At 29.3% G+C, this 15,391-nt stretch overlaps 1 protein-coding gene across 3 annotated transcripts in view; it reads left to right on the top strand.

Moving 5' to 3' along the window:
* The window catches only part of egl (Egl_like_exo domain-containing protein), a 47,516-nt gene that overhangs the window by 3,236 nt on the left and 28,889 nt on the right, over positions 1-15,391 (top strand). For all 3 annotated transcript variants that reach the window (XR_012757345.1, XM_075372730.1, XM_075372729.1), the window contains exon 2: positions 5,021-5,101. Coding sequence is in view for 2 of the 3 variants with exons in the window: in XM_075372730.1 (XP_075228845.1) it covers positions 5,021-5,101 (81 nt within the window). In the remaining variant the exon portion in view is untranslated. The remainder of the gene's footprint in view (positions 1-5,020; positions 5,102-15,391) is intronic.

Raw genomic sequence — 15,391 nt, 5'->3', positions numbered from 1 at the left:
ATCTGTATTATGAAATCCATAATCTGACAGTAATAATAATAATAATAATAATATAATTCTAATAATATTATTTTTATCCATTCTTATTTTTCTTTCATGCCTTTTCTCTAGTAAATTAATAATTTTGTTAAACAATACAAAAATAAGAATTAATATAAAAATTTTGGAAAATGTGAGAAATTATTAATCTGTTAGATAATAAAGATTAAGTATTAATTGATGTAAATATTTAGGAGAGTGGCTAAATAAAATTAAGATATGAGTATGAATATAGTGTTGGAAAACATTATGCAGGAGTGGTAGAGGGATAGAACAAGGTGGAGATCTGTGATACATTGTCCAACCCAGGTTACTGTACTAGGAGAAAAATAAAAATATTAACTAATCATACATGTTAAAACAGGGATATGTAAACTCACGCAAATATTTTATATATGTACAGAATATTCTAAATATCTCTTTAATTCTCCTTAGCTTTTTAATGTTTGAAAATGCTGAATTTTATTTTCTTTGTCATTTATAGAAGATAATGAAAAAATTGTTTTTCCAATAATCCAACCTTTCTGAGTTTTTAGGGAGTGAAAAAAGTTCAGGGTTCAAAAATGTTAGATTCAATGAATCTAAATATTCTTATTTAAGAAATAAGTTTAAAAATAAAAGATTACCTTTGTTAGATTGTGTTATAAAAGTAGATGCTTCAAACATCAGTCTATCATCGTTTAAATTTGTTAAATGTTTTTTCTTTTTTTTTAAACATATTTAAAGAAATAAAAAATGCTGCCAAATAAAGCTTGTTAAGTTGATCTGTTAGTGAATGATGAAAGTGACACTACTGTAGTTTTAAAAAAAGTAAACTGACCATTTGATTAATACTGTATAGTCAAGTTTTTGGAAATTATTTTCATGCAGTCTGTGAAACAAACCCAGACAAACTGATGTAAGTTGCTTGTTTGTCAGGCTTAATCAAGAAATTACAGTTTCAATTGTTAGACATGCTGTTTGAAGTAGTTGAGCTTCAACAGCAATGACCAAGAGTTAAACAAAGTCTGTGTTAGAAAAATTACAATAGATCCACATCAGTTAATCGATAAGATTATATTTGAAAGCAAGTTCAGTAAAAAAAAAATAAGTTTAATGCACGTAAAATATTATTAATTAAAGAGTTCAGTGAAGATTGCAAGTTTACAATTTTATGGAAAATTTGTCAAATGTAATATATTGGAATTCTAATGGTTATCATAACAGATAAATGTAAAGTATACATTTTGTATGCACAGCCCAATTAATCATAACAGTACTCATTAACTACCGGTCGGGTCTGATTGTTGTATGTTTGTTGCACATGTTTATTAGTTGTTCATTGACTTGCTCATTAGTCTTCAGCCTTCCCCTCCCGTTCAGTGAGTCTGTAGTGCTTGTGCGTCTTAGTGTATTCAATTGAAAAGTGTGTTTTCATTGTGGAGTAATATGCACAACTTCAGTAATTCTGGTTCATGAAAAGTTTCAAGGGAGATATTGTAGAAGTTATCTTCCTGCAAAATCAATTCAAGATTTATTGAAAAAGTGGCAAACAACCGGCTCTATTACCAATGCGAAAAGAGTGGAACAACCAACTGTTCAAACTCGGGAAGTTGTTGCTGATATAGCAAATCGTATTGTAAGGTGTCCTCACAAGTCAACATGATGAATAGTCTGATACAGCAGTTGCTCAAACATTATGTCTGTGTACACTTAAACTGTTTACAAATGAAAGCCTATCATGTTAGTATTGTGCATGAATTAAAACATGATATGGATAAACGAATAAATTACTGTCAATGGCTAGTACAGAATTTTAGCAAAGGATTCCTTGACCCTTTTCTCTTTATTTAGACAGATAAAATGTGGTTCCATTTATTATCAGCCTTGTTAATTGTCAAATATATGGCACTGGGCTACACAAAACCCTAACTAAACCCATAAAAAAACCTCTCCATGATTTAAAAATTGATGTTTGATGTGCAGTTTCTGGAAGCGGATCATCTGACCCAATATTCTTTGACGAGGCTGTTAATAGCGACATCTATTTATGGCTGTATGAAGAATTAATGCATAACTGCAGAAGAACTTTCTTATGAATAGTTCCATCAAGACTAAGTGAATTGCCACTTTTCTGATCAGTCTCTCACTCAAACCTACCAAGATTTCATGAATAATAGAACAATCAGGAAAGACTTGTGGCCACCCTGATCTCCAGACTTATTGCTGTATGATTTTTATCGATAGTCTATAAGAACAACCCATGGTTGTTGAAAGACAACATACAACAGAGAATGCCAGGATTCCAGCTGGAGAATTGCAGAAAGTTTTTCTGACATGATTCACCATGCTGACTTTGTACAGCTGGTGGTGAGCATTTTGAACAGAAACTTTAAATTATATTGCAACATTGTAAACATTTCTTTTTTGAAAGTGTTGTAATCGAGAATCAATTAATATAAGTACAAGTAATTTAATATTACTTTTTGCTTTTCTTTTTATTTCCTGGGGTTGGTTTTATTTGGCCTATATAAACCATCACCGGTTTCATGGAAGCCACATTTGCCATCTACGTACTCTTAAATGTTGGATCGCAGTTTTTGACAACTGTATTATTAGGCCACAAAATAGTCCCAAATACTTTATCAAGTTAAGGGAAAATATTGTCTACCAATCTAGATCTCTTTCTGTGTAACCTCTGGAATGTAAGGTGTTACTTCTGAGGATAATTTGTATGAACGTGAATGAAGTATAGTCTTGTAAAATCTCAGGTCGACTACTCCTGAGAAGTGTGGTTAATTTAAACCCAACCGCCAAAGAACACCAATATCCACAAACTATATTCAGATCTGTAAAACTACCTTTACTAGGATTTGAACCTTAGAACTGTCAACTTCGCAATCAGCGAAGAAGACGATTTTTTATTTTATTTATCAGCTGATTTAATGTGGTTTTAGTAATTGTTTTTTAGCACAAAATGATTATCAAGCATTCTTAACAGTGCTGGAAACCTCAGGTAGTTTTGTCAGTAATTTACTGGTTTTCCTTTTTCAGATTATTTTAAAATTATGATATATATTATCAAATTTTGCCCGGTCACCATCCTGATCCCATAAGAGAAGACATCTTGTGACACTGTTTTTTATTAGATCAATCTAATGAATGCTATACATTTTTTTTTTTTTACTTAGGTTTTAAAGGTGGACCCCCATATCCTATCTGTATGTTTGCCACCTCTCACCTTGCAATTCCCTAAAAACCAGGGAGATCGCCTATCGGGTAAAAAGATAATTGTTACACCTTGATAGATACTATGAAAATAAAAATTTTTCATTTTCTAACCGTTAAAAAATTGTCCTGGGTCATTACTGTAGAGGTTCATATTTTTATTAGCACTAGATGTTAGAAAAATGTTCAAATACGTTTCATTTGTCATGAAACTGAGTTTCATTTAATTAAAACATTTTTGTTTGCTATACCTCTTTCCATAGGTGATTTTTGTTAATTATTTTATGTGTGTATACACAATATGTTTTGTGCATGATAATAATGTGTTGGCTGAAGAGTAAGCAGGATCTTGTGGTAATGTTGAGAGGGAATGGAATGCATGCTCGGTATGGGATATAATATGCACACAATAAAACAAAGACCAAGATCCTTGTGATAAGTGGACAGCAATCAAAGGTGCGTTGCATGCTGGGTGAAGAGCAGTTAGAAATTGTGGACTCTTCCACGTATTTGGGCAGCAAAATTACAGCAAATGGTAGATCAAAGAAGGAAGTGATAAGTCGCATAAGCCTGGCCAAGAATGGATTTAATAAAATACTTCTAATAAACTTAATGAAGATACCTTTGTGTGGAGTATGTTTTTGTATGGGACTGAGCCGTGGACATTGGAGGTTGAAGAGGAAAGGAGGCCAGAGCTTTTGAAATGTAGTCCTATTACAGATTGATGACTGTGATTGGTAGATAAAACAATGAGAAGATGTTAAGGAGGGTCAATGTAACAAAGCTTTGTCTCTTAAATATTTTAAAGAAGAGAAGAAACAAACGGGTTGGCCATTTGTTAAGGCACACGATGGGTTAATTAAAACAATAATATAAAGTTCTGTGGAAGGGAAAAACATTACAGGTAGGCCAAGACTGAGGTACATCTATCAGATTATGAGTGATACGGATTCTGAAACTTTGAGTTAAAGGGATTTGTGAAATCGTGATGTATTGAGATCAGCTGTAAACCAATTCTAGGATTGGCAACAGAAGAAGACGCATACATATATATATATATATATATATATATATATATATATATATATATTCACATACATTATGGTTTACATACTTTATATTTCAGATTATGTAATAGACAAAAAAATGTATATATGATTTCATTGTGTTTCTTTTTCCCCAGTTGTTGTCAATGATTTGCATTAGTTCATTCTGTTGTTTGTAGAAGTGTTGTTTTTATCTGTGGATGAATGTCTTGTCTGGTAACAGATAAAATAATTGTTCTAAGTAGATGTATAATATTTAGTAGTGGAATATATACCTGTTTTATAATAATTAATGCAATTATGTAGTGTAATAATTATACTATATTACAATTTTATTTATAAATTTAAAAAACTACAAAATGTACTGAATAAACAAATGCAAAAGTATCAACATTTTCAGCAAACACTTGTTAAATAGTATACTGTATTTATTATTTGATGGCATACTGAAGGGGTTACCTAATGCCACTTAATTATGTCATCGGTAACAATAATGTTAAAATATTTTTAAAAAAACAAGTGGAAAAACTATTTCCACGCAATTTAAAAATGAAATGTATTTTTTTATTTATGTTTTCTGCATCAAAAATCAATTTTATTGTGTATCTCAATAAATTAGGATTATTTTGCTGTAAATTCAGTATTAGTATCCTTATTGTTGTCTGTGCTTAATATAATAAATGTGAATTTTTAAATAATTTAATAATTATTTTTATTAATAATTTCAGGTGATACATGATTGTAGAAATGATAGTGTTAACTTATATCAACAGTTTGGAATTGCACTTCGTAATGTTTTTGATACACAGGTAAAATAATAATTATAAAATTGTATTATTTTAAATATATATTTTGTGTGTGTGTTTAATACTAATCACAGATAACTGATATTGTTGACTCAAATGTTTTTAACATCTGTTGGCAGCTATTCTTGAAAAAATAATAAAATTTTTGTATTTAAGCTTTTAAAACACTTGACATATATTTTACATAATGTATTTTGAGATTATTTTTAATCGTGCTTAACCTGCTGCATTCTGTCATATTTTATTGTGGTTTAGGATGTCACTTTTATGTTACTTAACATTTATAATTTTGATATCATTTTACACAAAATATGCATTTCTGTTTTAATCAGTCATATGTTATAACTGACCTGCATCAACTTTTCAGGTTTCTTTTTTAATTTGTTATTGTTACGTTATTCATTCATATAAGGTAACTCCTCCTAATATGCACTCTATTTTCTAAATTTTAAAAATTGCTGCATTTATACTCTTGCAACTTTGGCAAGAGTATAAATTAATGTAACTTTAATGTAACTTTCATCATAAGAATACGTAATAAAACTATTTATTGGCTTCTTTCCTAAATTTTACTCTTCAAAGTACATCCACTCCAGTAGCTATTTGGAACTTATCCCCCATTTCTTTTTTTTTAAATGTTGTCCATTGTAGCTTTTAAGTAAAAGAAGAAAATCTTGAAAATTATAAAATAATGCAAATAAAACATTGTTGACCTACTCCATAATTATTAGGAAATAAAACTTAAATTACTTAATAACTTCAGTTTCTAACAATTTTGTTAGTAATTGAATTAATTGTTACCTTTAAAAATAAAACATTAAATAGAAAATTGGTAACATAAACCGCATTTTTTAATTAAATAACTTTATTTTAATGAACAAAGTTGGCTAGCTTATATATAAAAATTGACTGTTTTCAATTATGCAATTGGAGGAACCCGCATATTTTTAGTACAGAAGTCACTCATGATTATATCTTAATTTTAATAAGTACTTTTATTTTATTAAGCCTAATGTTCTTATAGGTAAATAAATAATCCTCATATTTATGAATTTTTTAAAATATGTTATAAAGTTTGTTTTAATGGTTACTGTATATATAATGACATAAACTAATTTATAATGTTAATGTGTTGTTTTTGTTTTTTTTTTCATTTAAAAAATGAATCAATGAAATTATAATCCAGTAATAACAATTATTGCCTGATAGTTATAGTCCCAATTCTAAATTAAAAATCTTTAATAGTTATATTTTTTTTGTCTTCAGTCATTTGACTGGTTTGATGCAACTCTCCAAGATTCCCTATCAAGTGCCAGTCGTTTCATTTTGGTATACCCCCACATTCTACATCCCTAAGAATTTGTTTTACATACTCCAAACATTGCCTGCCTGCACAATTTTTTCCTTCTACCTGTCCCTCCAATATTAAAGCAACTATTCCAGGATGCCTTAATATGTGGCCTATATGTTGGTCTTTTAACTATATTTTTCCAAATGCTTCTTTCTTTGTCTATTTTCCACAACACCTCTTCATTTATCACTTTATCCACCCATCTGATTTTTAACTTTCTCCTATAGCACTACATTTCAAAAGCTTCTAATCTTTTCTTTTCAGGTACTCTGATCGTCCAGTTTCACGTCCATATAAAGCTACACTCCAAACATATACTTTCAAAAATCTTTGAAAGTATAAATTAACACTTTATACTTTAATTGACGTTTAAATTAATTTTTGATTTAACAAATTATATTTCTGACTGAAAGCACGTTTCGCCTGTGCTATTCAGCATTTTATATCGCTCCTGCTTTGTCCATCTTTAGTAATTCCACATCCCAAATAACAAAATTCTTCTACCTCCATTTTTTGTCTTCCTATTTTTACATAAAGTGGTCAATCTTAGTTATTTCTACTACATTTTTTCCTTTCATTTTGTTCTTGTTTATTTTCATGTGGTAGTTCTTGCATAGGACTTCATCTATGCCATTCATTGTTCCTTCTAAATCCTTTTTTCTCACAGCTAGAATTACTATATCGTAGCATCTTTATCTTTTCACCTTGTACTGTTACTCCAGATCTAAATTTTTCTTTAACATCACTAACTGCTAGTTCTATGTAAAGATTAAAAAGTAACAGTGTTAGGGAACATCCATGTCAGACTCCCTTTCTTATTACGGCTTCTTTTTATGTTCTTCAATTATTACTGTTGCTGTTTGGTTCCTGTAAATGTCAGCAATTGTTCTTCTATCTCTGTATTTGAACCCTAATTTTAAAAAAATTAGGGTTTTGTAAACATTCCTCACCCCACCGACTTCGAACGTTCAAGGTTAACACAGAGTCTAGTGCTTTTATAAATCTCTTACGTAATAGCAGGATTGAGTGTTATCTTATAAAACAATTAAATAAAGTCAAACATTTTTGGATTAAATTGTTTTATTAATGGAGAGCCAAGTATTAATTAAAAACGACGAAATATATTTTTAAATATCTAAATAAAATAAAATTAGGCTTTACATGTATTATAAAGTGAATTAATAAATAGATCTACGGGTGTATGTACGCGCTTACACACCCATTAGATTTGGATATTGTAGACGGGATGAACCGTGAAATATGGAGGTCGGCTAGATGCGATAACTTTGAAATTTAGAAATAATACTAATCATTCATTACCTCCTTACGTACCATTTGCGGTTTCTATAATCTACATCATAAAAGATGCAGTTCTGTTATTTTTCTTTTTGAGAAGATGACTGAAAGTCATTAGAGACTGCACTATTATATATTTCTTAGATTTTAACCGGGTATCGAATCTGGAACTTTTAGTCTAGCAAGTAAAGTAGCTACTTCTTTAATAGCATGGAGGTCATGTTACATCTAAAAAAGATTAATACTATTTTTTTTTTTTAATTCCTGATTTGATATTTAAAAAATATAGTAACACTTAAAACAAAATTGTACGTGCGCGCGCGTGCGGGTCCGTATTTACATGTACTATATCTTGAGCATGATTACGTATATAAAATAATTATTATATGTAATTAAATAATAAGTAAAAATCTCGTTATAACCCCTTCGTGTATGGTTGGCGGTTGTAGTATTATGTCCATTTATAGATTAAGGGAAAATTTATTCTCTTTAATATTTTATCTAATTATAAGTTCGGCAAGATTGATAGTAAATTTTAAAAACAATTTAATATTAGACGGCCTGTAATGTTAAAAAATTGATGGTGAATGAAACAGTTTGCGAACTAAATTTTAGATGGAATAATTTTGTTGTTTAAAAATAGTCTATCGATGACGTCATTCCGCAGTGGGGGAAGAAGAGAAGCATTATGAGTGTAACTAAAGAAATTCACCGAGATGTTTTGTCTTGTAGTTAGTTATTGGCGGGAATTATCGGTAGATAGGCGACTGAATACGTAGTGCAATTGCCTCCAGTTAACATTGTTTCTTAACCTAAGTTGTAACGTCATCCAAATTTCATCTTTTTATTGAGATATTCTTTATTACTGATTAAGGTGAGTTTTATTTATTTTTTAAATATTAATACAATTTTTGAAACAATAATTTGCAGTTGTTTTATTCTTTGTTTGTATTACAAATTACTTATTAGATTAAAAATGTTAAATTCCAGTTAATGCCGATTGATTTTTACAGAATAAATTAATAAATTTAATAATAATAAATAAATAAATTTGCTGTGTTTATCTCTTAATAATTTATCCAAGTAGTTCTAAACAATATCGAAAAAATAATAAAGAGAAACACAAGTTATATGTTCGGTTGTAATTTTAGGTTATTTGGCTATTATATATTTAACTAAACTGATATAAGCAAAATTTATTTCGTGAGTGATATATTAGATATATTTCGTTCTAGATATATTAAGTTTTAAGTCTGGTAACGAGAATGAATCGTGCTAACCAAGAATATAATTCGCATCTGTATCGTTATAAAGAATATTCTGATTGACTTATCTCCTGGGTTCGAGACCCAAAATAGCTTACCGTTTCTTCACCGATCTCAGTTAAATATTCATAAATGGATGTATACTCGGGAATAACACGAAAATTTGGAAAAAATAATTTTTGATAGGAAAGAAAGCTACAAATAATCATTTTAATAAATTTGTAAAAATATTTTTAGAAATCTATTTTTTATTTAACATATATATTTAACAATAATTAATCGAAAAAAAGGAAAAAAATCATAGGTAGTGAGTTTGTAGAAGGCGACCGATATTTGATAATTTATGTGAAGTTCTGAGTTCGAAACAGGATAATTATCATATAGCTTAATAATTATGCGTACATAATATTTAAGCAGAAATTATTCGTAAACAGTACGACATATATACAACAAACAGTTCATTACACATTTTTATATTTTTTAAGCTAAATTAAAAAAAAAATCACAAAATTGTTGAAAATGTTTAGTCGATCGTTCTTTTAGAGGAAAACTATTTTTAAGAAAAATTTAACGACCCTTCTTAGATCGATCGGTTGATAAATTAAGCGATTGATATACCGATCCTGGGTTCGAACTCGGCATCGTTTGGCATTCCTTATCGGTTACAGTTCATCTAATTTTTTACGTACAATTATAAACGACGCGAAATAAACAAATTACAAAAAAACTATGTTTCTTTGGCCCATCAAAGGAGCACTGAAATTTAAAAAAAAATGAAGTAACATAATTTAACGATGTACTCGTATTTTCGAAATAAAATTCTATACGTATAATTTTTTATTACTACAAACGACGTTATAACTTTTCTTCTCGTCGGGAAAAATATTGGGATCAGAGGTTAAATTTTACATAAATTTTTAATTTTCAGTACCGTTTTTTTGTTTTAATTCCAACGAGAAATTTTTTAAAGCTTTTTCACGAACGGAAGCGCATTAATACATTTAAAAAGGGTCGAAAACCTTAACGGTCAATTTTTTATTACAAAGTTTTTGTAAAAATGCACTTTGAGTGAGAAAATTTAAAAAATACAAACATGTTTAAGTAGCCACCGCATACAGAGAGAGAGTGTGATGGAGGGGATGAGTAAGAGAGTGACTTAGAGAGAGAGGGGAGAGTGAGAGATTGGGTGGGTGAGAGAGCGAGGTTGATTGAGAGAGGGCTGATAGGGGGATCAACGATGGTGAGGAAGAGAGAGAGAGATCCTCTCTCTCTCTTCCTTCTCTCTTCTCTTCTAATACTATTACAAAGAATTTAACACGATTTAATTTTTTTTTTTTAATATATAAATATAAATAATAAAATAATAATATGATTCATTATTAAATTTAAAAAAAAAATAGATAATAAAAATTTTACGAAAAATATTAAAAATTATTTTTTTCATTCATCTTCCTTACTGGGGTTAGCTTGGTAGATGTATTCTATGTAAAAGTGTTGAATAACTCAAACGCAACGCAGCAAATTATATGATGCCGAAATTCGCGGCCAAAGGGCGAGGGGGAAAGGAAAAGTCAGGTTAATTGACAACATCGCACCTGTTGTAGTCACAATGTTAGAGCTGCGTTTGTTTATATACCACTCCGTATTAAGAATAGTATTAGAAGAGAAGAGAGAGATTTTTTTAAATCTAATAATTTAAATATTTAAGATTTTTTTTTTTTAAATTTAATAATGAATCATATTATTATTTTATTATTTATATTTATATATTAAAAAAAAAAAAAAAAATTAAATCGTGTTAAATTCTTTGTGTTTGACAATAAGGTCAATGAACTTATTTGATATTTATTGTTAATGCATTAGTGTTGAAAACTTAAAAATCATACTTGATAACTTTTTTGTTTATTTTAAGTTGTAAATACAGTTAGTAAAATTTACATAAATTATTGCTTGTTTTAAGTACTCGAATTATCAGAGAGAGATTTTCTTGTTACAAAATTGTTATTAAAATTAAATATAATCTGAGATTAATGTTTATTAAAACATTAGCGACTGAGATTCGAAGCCGGGACCTTCCGGACGACGCAAGATTCCATCTAGGAGATCGGTCGACAAACGGTTTAGTTGATGCTTGTTGAAGTATTAAATAACATTATATTTTCTGTTCTTATAAACATAAAATGATTACATAAATGTATTAATGTAAGTCGCTTATAGCTTCTAACGCAACATTGTTGAATGTATCTGGACGTCTCTTATTTTTATTATTACAACCTTAAATATAATCGAGTTAATTACAAGTTTTACATATTAATTTTTTTACCCCTTAATGCTGTATTTCATTCTAGAAATAAGTTTATAACATTTTATCGTATTAAAAACCATGTTGGCTTCTAAATCTGACGGTGTCGAGTTTGATTCTGGGCAAAAATTTAGTTTTTTTTTAATATCTCATTAATTTCATTTACCGCAAATTCTTCGCTCGTTAAAATACACGTGTAGGATATTACGAGGTCGAATTGTAAATAAAACTGGAAAAATTTTATCTGTTATGTATTATTAGAATTTTTTTTTTACAAAACGGATAAACCTTATCGTAATATTTTTAATAAATTTATTAAAATTAAGAGAGATTAATTATTATTTTAAATAAAATTTAATAAACATAAAATAATCGACAAATCTTGATTTAATTTAATTATATTAAACGTCTATATAAGAAATTGAGATATTAACATTGCGTTGCTCGACAGAAATACACACACATATACACAAGTTTACGGTTGTATTTGAATTGTACTATGGCGTGATCATTACTGTCCGACGGTAGCCAATCAAAGCGAAGGAAGCCACCTGTGGTCCCCCTCCCGCCGTCTCCCATCATCGTATAGTCACAGACAGACAGATGTTTTTATTTACGTCATCCCAAAAAAATTAAACGAAAAAAGAATTACCTCTAAAATTAATCTTAGCCAAAGTCTTCTGTCAGCCTATGACCGTTACAATTTTATAAATTATCGTTATATTTTATCATTGGATATCGAACTAGTTTTTTTTTACTATAAAGAATTTACTTATTACTTTTATTTAATTTTTTTATTAAACACTTCGCTTTTATCATAATCTAATTTTTTTTAAATCTAGCACAAATTATGTATTACAGTAAATAAAACTGTACCTTCAAAACTAGATTGAACTAACATGCCCGGTGTACACAAGGGGTTGATGAAGTTTTCTATTATTTAATAAAATCTAATGTTCCAGCTTTGCTTTATCGGTAATGCAAGAGTTTGCACACGCACACGCGCGCAAAGGAAGAAATCTTACTACATAATTGCAATTTTTTCTTTTTAATTTATAATAAAATATTAAATACCTTTACTTTTTAACAAATGTTACCATTCGTAAATGTAAATTCACGGAAACAGAATTTTTAATTTACTAAATTCACACGATTCGCATTTACCGGTACAAAAAAAATTCACTATTATTATATAAATTCATATTTTAATTTAAGCACGGTTTATCAAAAATCGGCCTAAAAGGAAAATCGGGTAATATTTGAATAGATTTATAAATAAATATACACTTATGCAGACTTTTCAGAAAAGTACAAGGTCTTCTAAAGCGGCTTTTTCATTATTGCAATACCGGAAGAGCAACTTAAAATCGAACCTAATCGACTCGAACTGCATTTATTTTAGCGTCGCGTTTAACACTGCTATTACTAATCGTCTGTTTTTATCGGTTAACTGTTCCTGCTACAGTCCAGTTGTGTTATTTTTTTTCCTTGAATCACCACATAAACTTGAAGCTTGTGCGTGGAATATGGAAATTTGCATTTTATTATTTACTGTAGATATTATTTTTTCATAGTAAATCTGATTTTTTTTTAAATCTCAAGTTAAATAACAGTGATTTTAATTAGAAAAAAAAATCTATGTTTTCTATTTATACATATAAAAGAAGCATATTTAAGAAATATAAATACTGTAATGCACTTACAGCACAAAAATCTTCCTAGCAAGAGAGTTATTTTTTAGATAATAAATAAATTATTAGTATAAATAATATATAAGTCCCAGATTATTTAATTAATTGCAAAATTTCATTAAAAAAAAAATCAAAAGATTCTTAAGTAAATTAAAAGAGTTTTTTGAAACTCTTTTAATTTACGAACGGGGAGAAAACGTTTTTGAAGTAATTTAGTAAATAATATTTATTTGCGATTGTTTTTTCTACGGTTTGTAAAATTGATGTATGCTGTTTAATTCAGTTCCATCTGTTTTATAATTGGATTTCTAATAATGTTTTTTATCGCTGTTCTTCTCTTTGTAACTTCGTTTTAAAGTGCTGATGTATAAATCGGTTACAGTGCTTATTATTGATGTATTTTTTTTTGTCTTCAGTCATTTGACTGGTTTGATGCAGCTCTCCAAGATTCCCTATCTAGTGCTAGTCGTTTCATTTCAGTATACTCTCTACATCCCACATCCCCAACAATTTGTTTTGCATACTCCAAACGTGGCCTGCCTACACAATTTTTCCCTTCTACCTGTCCTTCCAATATTAAAGCAACTATTCCAGGATGCCTTAGTATGTGGCCTATAAGTCTGTCTCTTCTTTTAACTATAAGCATTTCCAAATGCTTCTTTCTTCATCGATTTGCCGCAATACCTCTTCATTTGTCACTTTATCCACCCACTTTTATCTCAGTTCCAAATTATTTTTTTTTTTGTTGACCTGTGTTATATATATATATATATATATATATATATATACTAGCGTACCCTTTTGTGACTTCACCCACACTATATGTAGCTTTACTCGCAATGCTTTTTTAAGAGAAAATTTATTTTTTTATAAATAAAAAAATATTTAATCAACAATATTATATTAAGATTTTTATTAAATCCTGATAAAAGGGTAAATAACATTTTTTATGAAAAATACTGAAGGAATATACGATAAACAATGAATTGTTGCCCGAAACATAAATAAAGTCTGTCTCTTCTTTTAACTATATTTTTCCAAATGCTTGTTTCTTCATCTATTTGCCACAGTAGCTCTTCATTTGTCACTTTATCCACCCATCTGATTTTTAACATTCTCCTATAGCACTACATTTCAAAAGCTTCTAATCTTTTCTTCTCAGATACTCCGATCGTCCAAGTTTCACTTCCATATAAAGCGACACTCCAAACATACACTTTCAAAAATCTTTTCCTGACATTTAAATTAATTTTTGACGTAAACAAATTATATTTCTTATTGAAGGCTCGTTTAGCTTGTGCTATTCGGCATTTTATATCGCTCCTGCTTCGTCCATCTTTAGTAATTTTACTTCCCAAATAACAAAATTCTTCTACCTCCATAATCTTTTCACCTCCTATTTTCACATTCAGCGGTCCATCTTTGTTATTTCTACTACATTTCATTACTTTTGTTTTGTTCTTGTTTATTTTCACGCGATAGTTCTTGCGTAGGACTTCATCTATGCCGTTCATTGTTTCTTCTAAATCCTTTTTACTCTCGGCTAGAATTACTATATCATCAGCAAATCGTAGCGTCTTTATCTTTTCACCTTGTACTGTTACTCCGAATCTAAATTGTTCTTTAACATCATTAACTGCTAGTTCCATGTAAAGATTAAAAAGTAACGGAGATAGGGAACATCCTTGTCGGACTCCCTTTCTTATTAGGGCTTCTTTCTTATGTTCTTCAATTGTTATTGTTGCTGTTTGGTTCCTGTACATGTTAGCAATTGTTCTTCTATCTCTGTATTTGAACCCTAATTTTTTTAAAATGCTGAACATTTTATTCCAGTCTACGTTATCGAAAGCCTTTTCTAGGTCTATAAACGCCAAGTATGTCGGTTTGTTTTTCTTTAATCTTCCTTCTACTATTAATCTGAGGCTTAAAATTGCTTCCCTTGTCCCTATACTTTTCCTGAAACCAATTCGGTTATCTCCTAACACATCTTCCATTCTCCTCACAATTCTTCTGTATAAAATTCTAGTTAAGATTTTTGATGCATGACTAGTTAAACTAATTGTTCTGTATTCTTCACATTTATCTGCCCCTGCTTTTTTTGGTATCATGACTATAACACTTTTTTTGAAGTCTGATGGAAATTCCCCTTTTTCATAAATATTACACACCAGCTTGTATAATCTATCAATCGCTTCCTCACCTGCACTGCGCAGTAATTCTACAGGTATTCCGTCTATTCCAGGAGCCTTTCTGCCATTTAAATCTTTTAATGCTCTCTTAAATTCAGATCTAAGTATTGTTTCTCCCATTTCATCCTCATCAACTTCCTCTTCTTCCTCTATAAATTTTCTATTTTCTAATTCATTTCCTCCGTATAACTCTTCAATA

This window comes from Lycorma delicatula, chromosome 8 (assembly GCF_047948215.1).
Source record: "Lycorma delicatula isolate Av1 chromosome 8, ASM4794821v1, whole genome shotgun sequence".
NCBI lineage: Eukaryota > Metazoa > Arthropoda > Insecta > Hemiptera > Fulgoridae > Lycorma > Lycorma delicatula.
The sequence above is the reverse complement of the archived record's forward strand: the minus strand, read 5'-3'. Positions and strand labels throughout refer to the sequence as shown.